The 18411-nt window shown below is 43.5% G+C and overlaps 1 protein-coding gene across 13 annotated transcripts in view; it reads right to left on the bottom strand.

Moving 5' to 3' along the window:
- dnmt3aa (DNA (cytosine-5-)-methyltransferase 3 alpha a) overlaps nucleotides 1-18411 on the bottom strand; it is a 516733-nt gene that overhangs the window by 172342 nt on the left and 325980 nt on the right. For 10 of the 13 annotated variants that reach the window (XR_013497772.1, XR_013497773.1, XM_078213021.1 and 7 more), the window contains one exon: nucleotides 3578-3766. Coding sequence is in view for 11 of the 13 variants with exons in the window: in XM_078213021.1 (XP_078069147.1) it covers nucleotides 3578-3766 (189 nt within the window). In the remaining 2 variants the exon portion in view is untranslated. The remainder of the gene's footprint in view (nucleotides 1-3577; nucleotides 3767-18411) is intronic. The other 3 variants (XM_078213025.1, XM_078213027.1, XM_078213030.1) reach the window with 1 other exon arrangement.

Genomic DNA, 18411 nt, shown 5'->3' with positions numbered 1-18411 from the left:
GTATGTATGCAGGTGTATGCAGGTGTATGTATGCAGATGTATGGGATTGGGGGTGATCTAGGAAATTGGATCAGGAATTGGCTAGCGGATAGGAAACAGAGGGTGGTGGTTGATAGTAAATATTCATCATGGAGTGCGGTTACAAGTGGTGTACCTCAGGGATCTGTTTTGGGGCCACTGCTGTTTGTAATATTTATTAATGATCTGGATGAGGGTATAGTTGGGTGGATTAGCAAATTTGCTGATGACACCAAAGTCGGTGGTGTGGTAGACAGTGAGGAAGGGTGTCGTAGTTTGCAGGAAGACTTAGACAGGTTGCAAAGTTGGGCCGAGAGGTGGCGGATGGAGTTTAATGCGGAGAAGTGTGAGGTAATTCACTTTGGTAGGAATAACAGATGTGTTGAGTATAGGGCTAACGGGAGGACTATGAATAGTGTGGAGGAGCAGAGGGATCTAGGTGTATGTGTGCATAGATCCCTGAAAGTTGGGAATCAAGTAGATAAGGTTGTTAAGAAGGCATATGGTGTCTTGGCGTTTATTGGTAGGGGGATTGAATTTAGGAGTCGTAGCGTTATGTTGCAACTGTACACAACTCTGGTGCGGCCGCACTTGGAGTACTGTGTGCAGTTCTGGTCCCCACATTACAGGAAGGATGTGGAGGCTTTGGAGAGGGTGCAGAGGAGGTTTACCAGGATGTTGCCTGGTATGGAGGGGAGATCCTATGAGGAGAGGCTGAGGGATTTGGGATTGTTTTCGCTGGAAAGGCGGCGGCTAAGAGGGGATCTTATTGAAACATATAAGATGATTAGAGGTTTAGATAGGGTGGATAGTGATAGCCTTTTTCCTCTGATGGAGAAATCCAGCACGAGGGGGCATGGCTTTAAATTGAGGGGGGGTAGTTATAGAACCGATGTCAGGGGTAGGTTCTTTACCCAGAGGGTGGTGAGGGATTGGAATGCCCTGCCAGCATCAGTAGTAAATGCGCCTAGTTTGGGGGCGTTTAAGAGATCCGTAGATAGGTTCATGGACGAAAAGAAATTGGTTTAGGTTGGAGGGTCACAGTTTTTTTTTTAACTGGTCGGTGCAACATCGTGGGCCGAAGGGCCTGTTCTGCGCTGTAATGTTCTATGTTCTATGTTCTATGTTCTATGTTCTAAGGTAAGGTGCAGGAATATTGGTGAGTAAAAAGTTGGATTTACAGTAACTGGTATTGCACTCAGTACAGTGGCTGTCTAAGTTGCCTCCTTCCTTTCTCTTCCTCCTCTTCCTCTTCATGGCCTCAGCTGCTTGCTGTACAGCAGGTATCAGGTCTAACTCTTCATGTTGGTGAGGTTGTGCAGCAGGCAACCAAGAATCTTGACAGCCATTCTACTGAATGCTGCATGGCTCCTCCAGCATGGTCCAGGTGGCAGAGGTATTATTTCAACACACCAATGATCTTCTCTGTTACATTTCCTGTGGCAGCATTACTTTCACTGCATGTTGTGCGTGTGTGAGTGGGTTCTGTACCAAAGTCATCAGGCATCTTCAGCAGAAAGCCCTTATGTAACAAAATTACATTTAGCCACTAGATGGGGATAAAGTTACATATTTTGACTGGTGAGGCAACAAAAGTTTTTTTTAAATCATGCGTCCTGTTGGAACAAGGAAGGGCTTAAAAAAGTCACGTTTTAGTATTCTAAGAGATATCTCTAAAATTGCTGGTCCAACACTGAAGTCACTGTTCTTATTCCTGCAGGGAAGTGGGGTGGGATATACAGTAGGTGGGAGGGGAGTGCCGAGAGCGCTGGAGGTGAAGTGGTGGTCGCTGGGGGGAGGGGCGAAAAAGTGACTGTTGTGGTAACAAGTTCAAACTTTAAACTGTTACATTGCTATAGTAGAGGTTCAGAGAGTTCTGTGTTTCACCTTACAACTCTCTGAACCTCTGCTATACAATGCGCTGCTATTGGAGTGATGAAGAAGTCTTCGGATTTCCATGTCAGTCTCCCAGTTGTTGGAGAGTGAATGGAAAGCGGGAGAAAAGTGGACTGGGTGGGGTGGGAGTGGAAAAACAGGATGTGTTCAAAATATATCAAATTTGTAATCACTCTGCATGCTTTGCTTAGTTCAGATTTATTTCCTGATATCCTAGATAGGATATGACTGGCAGTTTTATTGATGTTACTCACAGTAACTACATAAATAACAATGCAAAAACACTATAATATAAAGAATGATTTCACATAGTCAAGCAGGTAAGAATTCCTCTGGTTATCGTGTGTGAAAAATCAATTATATGTACATTTGCATTCACTATTTCAAGTGGAAATCATAGGTACAAATTATAATGATCCACTTACCATTTCTCTCAACAAAGGAAATCTTCACTAAACTTCACTAATGATTGGCCTGAGAAATTTTCATTAATCGTTTGAAGTTTGGGAAGTGATCTTGGAGTTAATAGAATCACACAGAACTAAAATTCATCACTTAATAAACATCCTTGGAAATAGTCCAAAGGCTTGGGGAATATAAAGGTCATATAACCAACCAGTCAGCAGTGTGATTTTCCTGAGGTTAAAGATTCATGTAATGTCAACGCCTTGTGGAGAATGCTCTACATTGTTTCGGAGCAATGTCATTATCAATCAGGGAGTGCTGGTTACTCTTAATGGAAGGTGGCAGTGTGGGAAAAAAATTCCACTCACAAACACTCCTTACCATGACATTTCCAAAATCCCCTGAAAGCTCATGGAAGAGACAGCCTATTCTACAGGCTAACTTTCCAAATTTCTTTTCCTCATCCTGCTCTTTTTCACCTCATCAGTTTTCTTTCCTCTTTCCTGAAGATGTTGACTCTTCCTGAGCTATATTGATTTGAATCTATCCAGCGAGCATCAGCAGGTTTCTTGACCATAACAGTGGCGAATGTCACCACCACAAAGCTGTATCCTGCCCTCATCAACTCACAAGTACATGTCTCTAGATTGTGATCAGAAGTGGGAGCCATGATTCATCCTTCCCTCCTGAACCTAGATGGGATCACCTAACACTTCGTCAGTAGCAGGTTGAACCTTTCTGATCCGTTTTGGCTCAGCTTTTCTCTGGTAAACTTGCTGAACCATCCAGGGAGATCAATTCTATCCATTGGACAATTCCATTCTACATTAGGGGTTAATTTCATGAGCCCAATCTATTTCAAGACGCTCTTGGTACAAAACAGCACTCCATGGGAGCACTGTTCAGGAAATCATGGGGCATCACTGCTTACGTTATGGATGTGATTTTCTGATTAAAGTTTCCCATGATAGGCGTACAATATTTGGAGCGAGGGGCTCGGGCATCACTCTATTGGATCTTAACCAATACCTGCTGCCATTATGTTCAATCATTCAGTCAGTGACAAAAAGATGGTTTCCTTAGAAACAAGATTATGACATCATTAAGGCATCTCAGGGCAACAACCAATCAGAAATGTCCTGATAACACACACAGGAATTTGTGCGATTACTCTACGCACCCCTGCTTTATGCGCTGGGTGACAAAATTATTCACTGAAACAAAGTAACCCAGTAGTGTAATGGTTTAGACACTGTACCTCAGTCTGGGGGAGGGGGTGAAGATTCCCACTTCGGGGAAAATATGATATTCTTTCCATCTCACCCCACGGTAAGAGTGCTTCCTCTTGGCTAAGCAATGGAGTGGCATTCAAGTGAGAAGCATCAGTGGGGTCTGCAGCCTTTTTACTCACCCTCCTAGCGTGAGAAGAATGCATGGAGGTGAGAGACTAAAGTGAAGGAATAAGAAGACAAAAACAGGAAAAATATAAGTAAATGAAAAGAACACCCATTATGGAACGGGGACAACATTAATAAATTTGCGGTGTTTCTTACCTACAATTAAAATAAATATATACTAGCATAACTAGAAATTCTACCATTGTGACATCACCTTTTTGGCCTGCATTGGTCAGTCGTCAATCAAACAACAAGCTAAAGTATCTTCACCCTGTTTCAGTCTGATCTGCGGAGAAGCCTCCACCATGTTCTTTTGAAAGTCCTGAACCATCGTGCCATGTACCCTTTCACCTGACCTTTCAATCACAGATTTGTTCATTTGGTTAAGATGTAGAACAGAATAGCTTTTTCCAACATTTCTGTAATTCTGTTGCAACATTTTAAGGAACTCTTTCATGCACCGGGTTAGACTCTCTGTTGACCGCCGAGATGAAGCTTGTACTGTTGTAGAAACTCCCTGGTCGTGGGGGGTTAGCGGGGGTGATGGAGGGGGAACGAGTGAAGTAACCAAATGAAGCAGCTGGTGCCTTTTGCTGATGCAAGCTGGTCTCACACCAGTTCATTGTAAGACCTGTACGTTTGCGAACCACAGCACTATAACACAGTTTTTTGGTGCCTAATCCTCCTTTCTTATAATGGATCATACCTGCTTACCAAGATGGTGGTGGCATAACTGATAATCATCTATTGACTGATTACTTTCTTCCTGGACAGAGATTGATAATGTGTGTAATCATTAGAGACCACACGAAGACTTGCAATTTAAGTTTAAAAATTGTTTACATTTTATTTAAGAAGGCCACCCATTGATATAGATACCTTGTATTAGCATACCACCTCTGTAACACCGACAACCTCACCTCTGACAATGCATATATTGACTCCTACAGTAACAAAGAAATCATGCCAAAGATCCCAGCTGATTACACAATCTTTGCATGATTTCTAATGTAAAGGTTTGATCGCTTCAATTTTCCAACTTTAACAAAAATCAAAAAGTTGCTTTGTTTGCATTCCCACTTATTACCAAATATCTTCACCCTGTTTCAGTCTGACCTGCAAAGAAGTACTTAATGCCTTTTCTTATTAAATCAGGCAGCAATAAAGTACTGTTTTTACTATGCAATATCTTTCATGATAACCAAGGTAAAAATATGCTGAAGTGTGAAATATTTGTATTGCACCAGCTTATTATTGTCCCTTCAGCAGAGCTACCACATTTTGCCTGCAACCTGTTTAGTGGTTGAGTGTCTTGGGCTCCAGGAAGATATAGATAGAATGGTCAAATGGGCAGATAAGTAACAGATGGAATTTAACCCTGAAAAGTGTGAGGTGATACACTTTGGAAGGAGCACTTTGACAAGGAAGTATTCAATGAACGGCATGACACAAGGAAGCTCTGTGGAATAAAGTGACCTTGGCATGTTTGTCCATAGATCTCTGAAGGCGGAAGGGCACGTTAGTGGGGTGGTGAAAAAGGCATATGGGACACTTGCCTTTATCAATCGAGTCATAGATTACAAAAGCAGGGAAGTTGTGCTGGAGTTGTATAGAACATTGGTGAGGCTACAGCTAGAAGTCTGTGTGCAGTTCTGGTCGCCACATGATTGGAAGGATGTGATTGCACTAGAGGAGGTGCAGAGGAGATTCACCAGGATGCCGCCTGGGGTGGAACATTTGAGTTATGAAGATAGGTTGTGTAGGCTTGGGTTGTTTTCGTTGGAGCAGAGAAAACTGAAGGGTGATCTGATCGAGGTGTACAAAATTATAAGGGGCTTAGACAGGGTCGATAAGGAGCAGCTGTTCCCCTTGGTTGAAGGGTCAGTCATGAGGGGACACAAGTTCAAGGTGAGGGACAGGAGGTTTGGGGGGGAGATACAAGGAAAACCTTCTTTACCCAGAGGGTGACGGTCTGGAATGCACTGCTTGGGAGGGTGGTAGAGGGGGTTGCTTCATGTCCTTTAAAAAGTACCTGGATGAGCACTTGGCACATCATAACATTCAAGGCTATGGGCCAAATGTTGGTAAATGGGATTAGGTAGGTCAGGTGTTTCTAATGTGTTGGAGCGGACGCAATGGGTCAAAGAGCCTCTTCTGCTCTGTGTGATTCTGTAATAGTGGTAGATTGTCCTGCTGACCACAAAATGGATTTTCTGCTGTTGGTGTGTGTGCATGCGTGTGTCCACGTTTGTGTGCATAAAGTCAATAATAGCTTGAGCACATGACCTGTGTGGGTAAAACCAGTTACAACAAAGCCTATGAATTAAGCAGTTAAGTTTGGATAAATACACAGGGACTATTCAGAATTCTCAATGAGAAGGGGATTGATTTCTGCGCTTATGCAATGCATGGGGAGTCTTGCTTGCCAGCCATGCATATTAGAAATTACAGGAATGCCTTCCATGATTTCTCAATCTGTACAGCAAGTGGAGTTAGCGACTTGAAGCAGCATAAATTTGGAAGACCTATGACAGCACGTTACCAAATAACTATTTTGGGAAATATTCTAGAAAATATTCTTTTAAGTGCTATAGTATAACTCTGAAACAACTGAACTGATCACAAATGTTTCTTCTTCCTTGTCCAGTCTCTTCATTGCACATTGTGCACATTGTGCAAGTCTTCTGATATCCTCCACCACTTCCCTGGCTTTGTAAACTTTTCATTATGGATGTCTGATATTGCTACACTTCCATCCCTATCCACCTTTCTCCATCTGATTGAACTTGCTCTCACATTGAACAATTCCCTTTGATTCCACTTACTCACTTCCAAGTGAAATGTGTTGCAATCAGAACCTGTATGGGTCCTGACATTTTTTGGCATACGTAGAAGATTCTTTATTCCAGTCCTACTCGGGTCCCCGCTACCATTTCTTTCTCAAGTACATTGTGTCAGTGTGGTTTCTGCCTCTCACCCTGAACTGAAAAAAATCATTAACATTTGCTTCGAATGTCCATCCTTCCCTCATTATCAGATGGTCCTTTATCAGCCTTCCTTGACTTCATTCTTGTCATTTCTGGAACTAGGCTGTCAACAAATATTCACTAAAAGCCCAGTCACTCCCACAGCTATCCTGACTGTCCTTCCTCCCACCTCTCTTCCTAGAGGGGATTCTATTCCATTCTCCCTGTATCTCCATCTCCTTGACATCTGTTCTGACATTATCCTCCATACCTGCGCTTCAGATATGTCTTCCTTAATGCTCAAGCAAGAAATCCACTCCACCTTGGCTGACAGGACCCATGGCTGTGCTTGTTCTACTTCATGCACATCAGTTCCCACCCCTCCCCCAGCCCTGTGTCCTCACCTCACCTGGCTCCATTTCCAATGGTGCACCCTCCTCCATGGGACACCGACACAAAGTATATTTTCTCCCACCTCGCTAGCCAAAATCTGAACCATAAACTCTGTTTCTTTCTCCACGGATGCTGTCAGACCTTACTTAGTTATTTCCCGCATTCTCTGTTTTCATTTCAGATCTCCAGCCTCTGTGGCATTTAGCTTTCTGTAACCCATCTTTCATCTTGTTGCCATATCTGAGACCTGCAATAATGGTGAATGAGATAGAGCTGGTTTTCTGGCTCTAACCTACCAGTGGGAAGCTTTGCTGGCAGTGCGGATCAGAAGTTGAAGCCGGTACTGTGTGCCATTTTTCTGATGAATAATTGGAAATCATGGGTGGCACACACCGGAATTTCCAACCTGCACATCTGGCAGACAAGGCTCCCCATTGCCAGGGAAGATTCATAACAAACCCTTCCACCACTCATGTGTCACAACTGCATGGAGTAATGAGAGTAATGATTGCAGGGAAATCTGCTTAAAAGCTACTCCAAGTGCTCAGTCCTGTCAAATCCATTCCTATTTCCTAATCCCCGACCCTCAGCATGATATAAACATCAGTCATGCTGACCTAACCTTTTCCTGTCTAATAGAAATGAATTCTTGGTCAGGCTTTGTGTTGAGGGATTAGCATTAATATATGTGAGTGAGCACAGGTAAAATAGCATGTGAAAATATTTAACCATGGGGTCGAAGCCACATCGGCTTACCTCCAAGAATACTCTGGCGGGTAGGCCTTGTGGTCCCTCTTTTCCTGACACTTTATGGGGCGGTACGGTGGCACAGTAGTTAGCACTGCTGCCTTACAGCACCAGGGACCTGGGTTCAATTCCTGGCTTGAGTCACTGTCTATGCGGAGTTTGCATGTTCTGTGTGCGTTTCCTCCAGGTGCTCCAGTTTCCTCCCACAGTCCAAAAGACGTGTTGGTTCGGTGCACTGGCCATGTTAAATTCTCCCTCAGTGTACCTGAACAGGCGCCGGAGTGTGGTGACTGGGGGATTTTCACAGTAACTTCATTGCATTGTTAATGTAAGCCTACTTGTGACACAAATAAATAATAAATTAAAAAAATATGAGGGATCCACAGGGTGGGGACAGAGGGACCAAGAATAAGACCTCCCCCTTGCCCTCCAAACTTTCCCCCCACCCCCTCACCAGGGCCTCCCAGTAAAGGGGCGGCACGGTAGCACAATGGTTAGCACTGCTCCCGCACAGTGCCAGGGACCCGGGTTCAATTCCAGCCTCAGGTCACTAACCGTGTGGAGTTTGCACATTCTCCTCGTGTCTGCGTGGGTTTCCTCTGGGTGCTCCAGTTTTCTCCCACAGTCCAGTCCAAAGGTGTGCAGGTTTGGTTGATTGGCCATGCTAAATTGATCCTAAATTGACATGCTAAATCAGGGGGATTAGCAGGGTAAATATGTGGAGTTACGGGAATTGGGCCTGGGTGGGATTGTGGTTGGTGCAGTCTCTATGGGCCGAATGGCCTCCTTCTGTACTGTAGGGATTCTATGATTCTAAACCCGCCCCAATTACCTGTTTTCTGGGCTCCATTATCGATCCCCGGTATAGGCTACATCGCAGTGCCAGGAATGGCCACTGCTCCCTGTGGCACTGCCAGGACTTGAAAGCTGACTGCCTCAATTGGCTGGCAGTACTTGGGAGAAATCCACACCAGGATTTCTGAGGGCAAGTGGGGAAGAAAACTTTCATTCACAGGAGACGGGAAGCCCAATAGCAGGGCAGGTAAGTGCCCAAGTTGGACATAATCCTGTTGGGCCTTCCTAAAGTGGCCGCACTGAGTTGCCACCAGTTTTCCAGCTGATGGATGGGCCCTCCACATGACCACTAAATTCAGCGCACAGTTTCATACTGAGAGCAGGGGGCATCTTAGGGGAGTTTTGGCTGGGAAAAGAGGAACGCTGCAGAGGCAACTGAACCAATGGCATCAATCTTCATGACAAAGAACACAATGGTTGGAATTTTCCAGTCCCGCTCTCAGTGGGCATCAGCACAGGCAGAGCCGGAAAATTTGGAGAGCAGCAATTGATCGCTGCTGGCGGGATAGGAAAATCCTGCCCAATTAGTTCCTTGCATTTGTCGGGGGAGGTTAGGGTTTGAAGGGAGCAAACAGAGTGAAGGACTTTAAGGAGTTGCTATTTGCTTTGTGTCCTGGATGATTCTTAATTAGTAAGAGGGGAGCAAAGGTTTTATGTGGTCCAGTCACATTTTGGGGTGGATGCTCAAAACTGATGTTCATTCTCACTGTGTGGATGATTAGAACTTATGTGACTGCATTGTGAACCAGTCACCTGGGAATATCACAACCGGTGTTGGAGTTTACACACACAATCACGAGTATCTGAAGAGAAACACAAATTGGGTGAACGGATAAGCACTTTAAAATGTTTAAATGGTGTTAAATGTATACAATTTTTGATCCTGAGCAGTTGAATTTTGCAGAGGAAACCAGACTATAAAATGTTGCAAAGTTTAGATGAATGTTGTTGAAGGAAATCCAAATGCAGTTCCCTCATCCAGAACATGGACCATGGATGACCTTTAGATGTGGAAGTTGGCCATAGCGAAACGTCAGAAGAAAATAAACAAGTTGGGCTGTAGAGGAAAAACCTCAGTTCCCACCAGAAGCTGAAGGTAGCAGTCCTTATTTGGAGTTTACACGAGGCCTGATTTGAAAGATGATGCAAGTGTTTTAATACCCAAAACATACGGATTGTAATCTTCTGAAAATAAATCGAGACTGGAATCATTCAACTAAATCTACAATGTGTTGTTTTCCCTCCCCCTCCAACAGAAATAAAACCTTGGACTGAGTCAAGACAGGCCAACCTAGAGAGTCTTAGATAGCTAACGTTATGTTGGGTGGAATATTCTGCTCTGGAGACTAAATGCATTGGTATGTGGAATGAGCAGTGATTTTCTCACTGCTTAGTGGATCTGGTTCTCACATCTGATCTTCTATTTGAAACTTCATGATACATAAGCGAGCTGTTCATAGCAGGGCAAGCATTCATTCGTCCACCTGTCATACCTCATAGAGGTCAAATTTCTTGGTACCATATTTAAAGCCACCCATACGCACACATTACTCTCTGTAGCCAGATTGTGTGGTCCAAAGTTCCCGAGCAACAAGAAGAGTGGACCAAGGTTTAGCCATGGCTCCCTGGGGACTTTAAGTTAGAGGTGATCGTTGACACCGGGAGGTTCCATTTCCCAGGGAAGGATTCAAGAGGTCCCGCAACCTCACCTCACTGGCCTGGGAGGCATTCAAGGAGGAGGTCAGCTTTGTCTGCAACCACCAGAGAAATGTCATCTCGTGCAGGAAGAGGATGAAACATCTCATCTGCTCCATCAGGGTAAGCCAACCTTCAGCTCACTCCAAACTCACACTCTCATAATGGCATCATGCATTCAAAGCATCTCACAGCTCAGGGATCTCACACAACATGAGCGGGGGAGATATCAGCATTGAAAGCCTCTTTATCAGCATCTCATCTATCGTCCTGCACAAATGACACCTTCAGCCTGGTAGGGGTACCCTGCAGAGGCCCCTTCTATTCACAGAGTCAGGCAGGGGCCCCTCGGGCACCCACAGGAGGAGGACCCGCAGCCAGACACACCAGTCCAGTGACTCGATGAGTGTTCAGCCCAATCCACTCTGCCTGTCACCCCATTCCCTCCAGCTGCACAGGCCGAGGAGGGTGCACCTGCCTCACAGCAGGAGACCCAGAGAAGAGTGAGGTTCTCCAGGTCTAGCCCTCCCGAGGACACCCGCCAAAGTCATCAAAGGCAACGGGGTGTAAAAGTCAGCAGGTTGCCTCCGCCTCTGCTGCATGTATCAGGGTTGTACCTAGACATAGAAGTAGGGTTAGAAAGATTAAGAAAATTGATATCACATTTGGGTCATGGTGTTCATTCACTACGTATCAGGCACCTTTGTAAGTACATTCGCTATTCATGACAATGGTGTCTCACCATTTGAATATGTCATGCTGCTGCATCTCTGTGGCCTCTTATTGTGAGAGTGATCCAAGCTCCCACTCAGTGATCACTTCCCTTTGTGAGCCTCATATTTCTGTCATGTCGAGCTGACTTATGTTAGCTACTCACCCCTTATCTAAAGTCAGGGAGATGTGTCAACCTCTTTATTGAGAGTGACTGCAAATTGTATTAAAAGACATCATGGAGTTACGTGTCCCCATTTGCATTAGAGGGTTACCACTCATGTTTTGTCATCATCGAGTAGCTGTCTTCATTGTTTCTGCCAAAGCACAAGACCTGCAGCCATAATGGTCTCTTCAGCCATATGCACATGTCCGTGGCAGCAAGAGGTGTCTTATTTAGGAGACGACAACTGCATCGTCCACTTGACCGAGGCTTTGTGCTGGTGTGCTACCTTTCACTTATCAGAGCAGCTCAGGAGCAGTTCTGGCTGTTGAAGATTGCCAGGATCCTAAGTTAAGTACAGCCCTCAGGGAGAGATGGACATGCCCAGGTAGTGCCCTGATACTTCCCCTTGCACAAGATGGCACTGCCTCTGGCACAGGTTGACAGTGCTAATCTGTGCCAGGGGCCAGTTCCAGGGACGTGACCGCTGAGGAGCCCCAATGGAGGGGTTCCCCTTGTGTGGTGGGGGGCCAGGGTAAGGTTACTGGCACTCACTACATAATGCTGTACAATACCATGTAAACATAAAGGTCAACCAGGAATCATTTCTCGGGCAAATCTCAAGTGTGCTAAGGTTTATGCAAATACAGAAATTATAGAAATTTGGTGCTTAAATGATGCTGTGGGATTACTAGAATATGGATGTTAAATCTGTTCACAATAAAATCCGTGCTCCATTATTTTGATACATGCACCAATCACAGTTTAAGCAACTTAAAAGGTATTTGAAGCATTTGGATCTTTGTCACAATCACCATTGGAAAATCAGGATCATCATGAATCTGCATAATGAGCTCATTATGTGATTCTCCAAACCTTTCTGTCAAGCGAGATATTTTGCCAGGAACCAAAGGGAAAGAATTTGGTAAAACAATAAGCCTTATATTTTTAACCAAGAGCTTTTATGGGCATTGCAAATACTGAGATAGCTCTGGCTCCAAGAGCCACCCAGTTAGTCTCACATCCTTTCCCCATATCTCTGCAACCTGTTTTTCTTCACTTATTTATCCAATTCCCTTTTGAACACTACCATTGAATCTGTTAAATCCTATTCACTGTTGCATAAAAAGACTTTCCCCATTCACTTCGAGTTCATTTGTCAATTACCTTAAATCTTTGTACTCTGTTTCACCACTGGAAACAGTTTCTCTTTCATGGACTCTGTCTAACTCCATCATTCTTTAAGCCACGGTGGCACAGTGGTTAGCACTGTTGCCTCACAGCGCCAGGGACCGAGGTTTGATTCCCAGCTTGGGTCACAGGGAGTTTGCACATTCTCCCCGTGTCTGCATGGGTTTCCTCCGGGTGCTCCGGTTTCCTCCCACAGTCTGAAAGACGTGCTGGTTAGGTGCATTGACCATGCTAAATTCTCCCTCGGTGTACCCAAACAGGCGACTACGGGATTTTTACAATAACTTCATTGCAGTGTGAATGTAAGCCTAAATGTGACTAAAAAAATAAATTTTAAACTTTTAACAAAATCTCCTCTTGGCCAACACTGCTCGAATAACAACCACAGCTTCTCTGCTCCATCCATATAACTACAATCTCTCCATAAGACCATAAGAAATAGGAACAGGAGTGGGATGTTCAGCCCCTTGAGTCTGTTCTGCCATTCAAATAGATTTGAATGTTGCTGATCCAACACTCCTCAAGTCCACCTGTAATCTTTGATTCCCTTACTGATTAAAAATCTATCGTAGCCTTAAATAGGGACGGCATGGTGACACTGTGGTTAGCACTGCTGCATCACAGCGCCAGGGACCCGGGTTTAATTGCCAGCTTGAGTCACTGTCTGTGTGGAGTTTGCACATTCTCCCCGTGTCTGCGTAAAAAGTTGGCAAATGGAGTATAACGTGGGAAAATGTGAAATTGTTCATTTTGAAAGGAAGAACAAAAGAATAGAGTACTATTTAAATGGAGAAAAACTGCAGAAAGCTGTAACACAAAGGGATTTGGGTATACTTGTGCATGAGACACAGAAAGCTAGCACACAGGTGCAGCAGGTAATCAGGAAGACAAGTGGAATGTTGGTCCTTATTTCAAGGTTTCCTCCGGGTGCTCCAGTTTCCTCTCTCAGTCTGAAAGACGTGCTGGTTAGATGCATTGGCAATGCTAAATTCTCCCTCAATGTACCCGAAAAGCGCCGCTGTGTGGCAACTAGGGGATTTTCACAGTAACTTCATTGCAGTGGTCATGTGACCCTACTTGTGACACTAATAAATAAACTAAACTAAATATACACAAGGACTCTGCCCCCACAGCTCACTGTGGAAAGGAGTTCCAAAGACTCACAACCCTCTGAGAGAAGAAATTCCTCTTCATCTCAGTCTTAAATTGGCACCCCTTTATTCTGAGACTATGCCCTCTGGTCCAAGACTCTCTCATGAAGAGAAACGTCCTCTCAGCACTTACCCTGTCAAGCCTCTTAAGAATCCTATATGTTTCAATGAGATCACCTTTCATTTTATAAATTCCAATGAGTAGAATCCCAACCTGTTTAACTTTTCCTCATAAGACAATCCCTCCATACCAGGGATCATCCCAGTGAACCTTCTCTGAACTGTCTCCAATGAAGTAATATATTTCCTTAAATAAGGGGATCAAAGTTGCTCACACTACTCCAGATGTGGTCTCACCAGTACCTTGTACAGTTGCAGCAGAACTTCCTGACTCTTATACTTCAACCCTTTGAAATAAGGGCCAACATTCCATTAGTCTTCCTGATTACCTGCTGCACATGTGTGCTAGTTTCTGTGTTTCGTGCACAAGTACCCCCTAAGTCCCTTTGTGTTGCCGCTTTCTGCAGTTTTTTCTCCATTTAAATAATACTGTTCTTTTGTTCTCCCTTCCCAAATGAACAATTTCACATTTTCCCACATTATACTCCATTTGCCAACATTTTACCCATTTAACTTTTCAATATCTCTTTGTATTCCTCTTGCAACTTGACTTTCCAACTATTTTTGTGTCATCTACAAATTTGGCTACAGTACATGTGCTTCCTTCCTCCAAGTCATTAATATATATTGTAAACAGTTTCTGTCCCAGCAGTGATCCCTGTGAAAATCCACTGGTTACAGATCGCCAATCTGAAAAAGAACCCCTTTATCCTACTCGCTGTTTCCTGCCCATTAGCCAAATCTCTATCCATGCCATTCCAGGAAATCTCTTCTGTCCACTCTCAAAAGTCCTCATATCCTTCCAAAGTGTGGGGCCCTGACTTGAACACAATACTCCAGTTGCGGCCAAACCAATGGTTTATGTAGGATTAATTCTTGGCCGTTGCACTTTGCCCAAATATTCTTGGCCCTGTTGAGGCAGATTTGGAAATGGCAGGTGCAGAAGGTGAGGTGAATAGAAGGCTTGATTGTGTAATTTTAGAAATGAAAGCATTAGATTGAATCATAGCATCCCACAGTGCTGAAGGAGGCCATTCGGCCCATCAAGTCTGCACTGACCACAATCCCACCCAGGCCTTATCCCCACAACCCCATGCATACTCTAGCTAGTCCCCCTGACACGAAGGGGCAATTTAGCATGGCCAATCCACCTAACCCGCACATCTTTGGACTGTGGGAGGAAACTGGCGCACCTGGAGGAAACCCATGCAGACACTGGAAAAATGTGCAAACTCCAAGCCGGGAATCAAACCCGAGTCCCTGGCGCTGTGAGGCAACAGTGCTAACCACTGTGCCACCATGCCACCTGGGAGATTGGCTCCCTAACATGTTCCTGCCTTCTTCTGCTTTCTCCAAGACAACAAAGCACCAGCAATGGAAACCACCAGGCAGCAGTGAGCAGATAGTTATGTCAATTGTTAAGATACTAAGTATTTTGAGAGCTGATTGCAATTTTCTCAGCATTTTGTGGGCCTCAAGTTGTCTGCATCCTGGCAGGTATGAGGAGGAAGCTGCACAGTGGGAGGTGGCTGCTGTGATATACATTGAGATACCAACAGAACATGGCAAGGCTGCTATCTTCCCATCTCACAACGTTGACATTGAGTGGGTAATTCCTGGAAATGGATATTTTCAATCATCATAGGTTTCATGGTTGTCCAGCCTGATGCTGTTGGCTAAAGCAGTGTTTCCCTGTTCCTTCCGCCTCAGCAATGTTTCCATTTGTCACACGGTGATGGCTGTTGACTGTTATTAGTCGGACCACTGGCCTATTTCAAGGACCATTCAAATATTGACTGGGACAAACATCAAGCAATCAATAAACCACATTAAATTAAAAAGACAACCACAGTTGTCTACCTACTGCCTTGCTACAAGCACCAGCGAATCTGTAGGCAGATGGAAAGTGCCCCTAACGTGTCTTCAGGAGCAAAGACAGAAATAAAAATTGGAGGGAATCTTTTGGAGTTAAATAATCTACTAGTGAATAAACGGGTGATGATATATTTTAACCTGATGTGTTTACGTTTCAACACAAATGCCTTTTCTGATTAACTTACGCCACTGCTTTCATTTGACATGGCTTGTTCTCACAGCTGGTGCTAATCGGTGCAACAATGTGGTCCATTTTAAGCAAAATAAAATCATTTTGCATTGGTAAGGCATTGAAAAAAATGCAGAGGCCATTACTTTCCAGCGGCCACCTCAAAACTAAAGCAATATTTCGGTATTTTCTCACTGATTTAACACAGCAAACATTTTGTCAGAGAATTAATATGGATTAATTTTTATACTGAAAATTACACTTCTCTTTTGAGAGCTGACTAAATGTGTTTTTGGCTTCTTAGGCACTTCCTTAACAAATAGAACTGAACTTGACTCAAGGGGCCGTGCCTCCTTCAGCTGGAAAGCTGGTGAGATGACTTATGCAATGTTGTGATGATATTCCTCTTCTGATTTAGCTAACAGCAGGAGTGTTGGATGAAGGGCAAGATTGACTATGTCCCACTCGGCAGTCTGACAAAGACAGCCAAATATAACCGCATGTGGGTGAGGGAGTTGGAACCTGAACCCATAGCAGTTCAGGCACAATTTTACTACTCGGCACATGACTGTTGTCAGCAGAATTACAGAAAAGAAGCAAAGCACATGCGGCTTTCAGGATTATTCAAAATAATAGACTCTACAGTTGCAATTTCTTTGTAGTTTTCATTTCACTAAAAATTGGACATCAAAAGTTCCTCTGAGTGATAGATTTAATATAAAATTACGAAGAAATAACATTTTCTCTTTTGTAGTTGCTGCTATTTAGCACCAAAAATTGAGACAGGAGGAGTTTCAACCCAGAAATGGTCTTGTAATTAATATTTTATGACTAGCTGTATTGCTTTTAAATGATGATATATGAATTCACTGTTCCTAATTCAAAGTCATAATGACTCATGCCTTGCTACTAAAATAACAATGCCATGGCTGTGTGAGAAGTTAACATGACTGCTGCCCTTAAGTACATTTTCCTACATAAAATTAAAGAGAAAATATTTTACTTAACTGTCCCTGTTTATAAGACAAGTTGGTTAAAAAAATTCAAGATTACGCACAGAGGAAAATAAATCCCGTAGTGTTCTACTAAAAGCAGGAAAGTAGCATAAGCTAAACAACAGCGACTTAATCTAAGTCCTCTCAGCGTTTGAAATGTAAACATTATTTTTTATTTGTGTTAATGTATCAATTTACCAGCATTTCATTCGTTTAGGTGAGATATAACAGCTGCTTTTAATCTCAATTATCAACAACCACTAACGTCAAAACTCAGTAAAAGATTTCCACCGCTGTAGGAGTTAATATGAACGATGGGTGTCTTGGAAAGCAAACTATTTTGCCCACTTGCCTTGATCAGACAGACATAGCACAGCAGAATGCTTGTTTTAGGCAATACCATTATGAGGATTAGAATCACATTCTCAGGCATCTCAGTCCGACCTACACTCCCACTTTTTTGTGTTTGCTTCAGAACTTGTTGGCTGATAATAAATGCTTGACTTTGTTTAAGTTTTATTCAAAATAACCAAAAAAGCCTTTCAAGTAATGATGATGATTTGTATTGTCCTTCTATATCAATGGTTCACAAACTCGGTCACCCACAGACCATTTAGGTGGGTCAAAAAATCCCACCTCCCGATGGTCAAAAGCCAATCTGCTTTTGCTTTTTACTGCAAAAACACTGAGCAGAATTGATGTGAAGAAAGGCGTCACTTTGATGAGACACCAATGAGGTGATGTCTGTTTCCAACCTGGAGAAGCTCAGTCTCATGTCAATCTCTATGTTCAGTTGGTTCCTCTTGTTTTTCAGCCTCACAAATGTTGAAGGTCTCATCTCACAGTTTTATGTAGTAACAGTAACTTAAATCCTACTCATAAAATGACATAATTATTGCTTGACTTATGATAACTCGTGGCATGTACATGGAAATCAGGCTGGGTTGTGCAACAAAACATGAGTGGTTGGATAAGGATTCTGGTTTGTTCTTTCGTATGGCTTTGGCTGTGGCATTGTGCATCAGTAATTTGCATTCTGGACCAGTGTGTGGACTGCACTTTGAAAACCACTATTCCTCTACATATTGTTCTGCTGCATTGATTAAGTATAGTGTGTGCTGACCTATTGTTGATTGTCATGAAGTAGATTATTGTACTTCACCTTCATGGAAAATATTTTGAAAAACAAATGACCATAACCCCATTTTATCAACTGTTGCATTCAATTCTGGGCAAGGCATTCTGAGGCGGGATGTTAAGGCCATGGACAGCGTGCAGAGGAGAATTACTAGAATGACATGAGGGATCAGGGATTTAAGATGTATGTGTAGATAATTTGCTCGTAACTCTGTTTGTAGATGCAATATGTATCCAACATCCCACAAACAGCAATGAGATAAATAACCAGATAATCAGATTTAGTCATGTTGGTTGAGGAATAAATATTGGCCCAAATTTCAAGAGAACCACCCTGCTCGTCTTCAAATAATGTCTTTGGATTTTCTACAATCAAACGAAAGGGCACGGACAGGTAGAGGTCAAAACTCCAGTTCCAGTACAGGAGTGCCTCAGCACTGCATTGAAGTGCTGTCCTAGATTGTGTGCTTGAAGTGGGGCTTGAACCTACAACTCTCTGACTCAGAAGCAGAGTGCTACCACCGAAC

Source organism: Mustelus asterias, chromosome 5 (assembly GCF_964213995.1).
Source record: "Mustelus asterias chromosome 5, sMusAst1.hap1.1, whole genome shotgun sequence".
Taxonomy (NCBI): Eukaryota; Metazoa; Chordata; class Chondrichthyes; order Carcharhiniformes; family Triakidae; genus Mustelus; species Mustelus asterias.
Note: the sequence above shows the minus strand (reverse complement) of the source record. Positions and strands in the feature narration are given on the sequence as shown.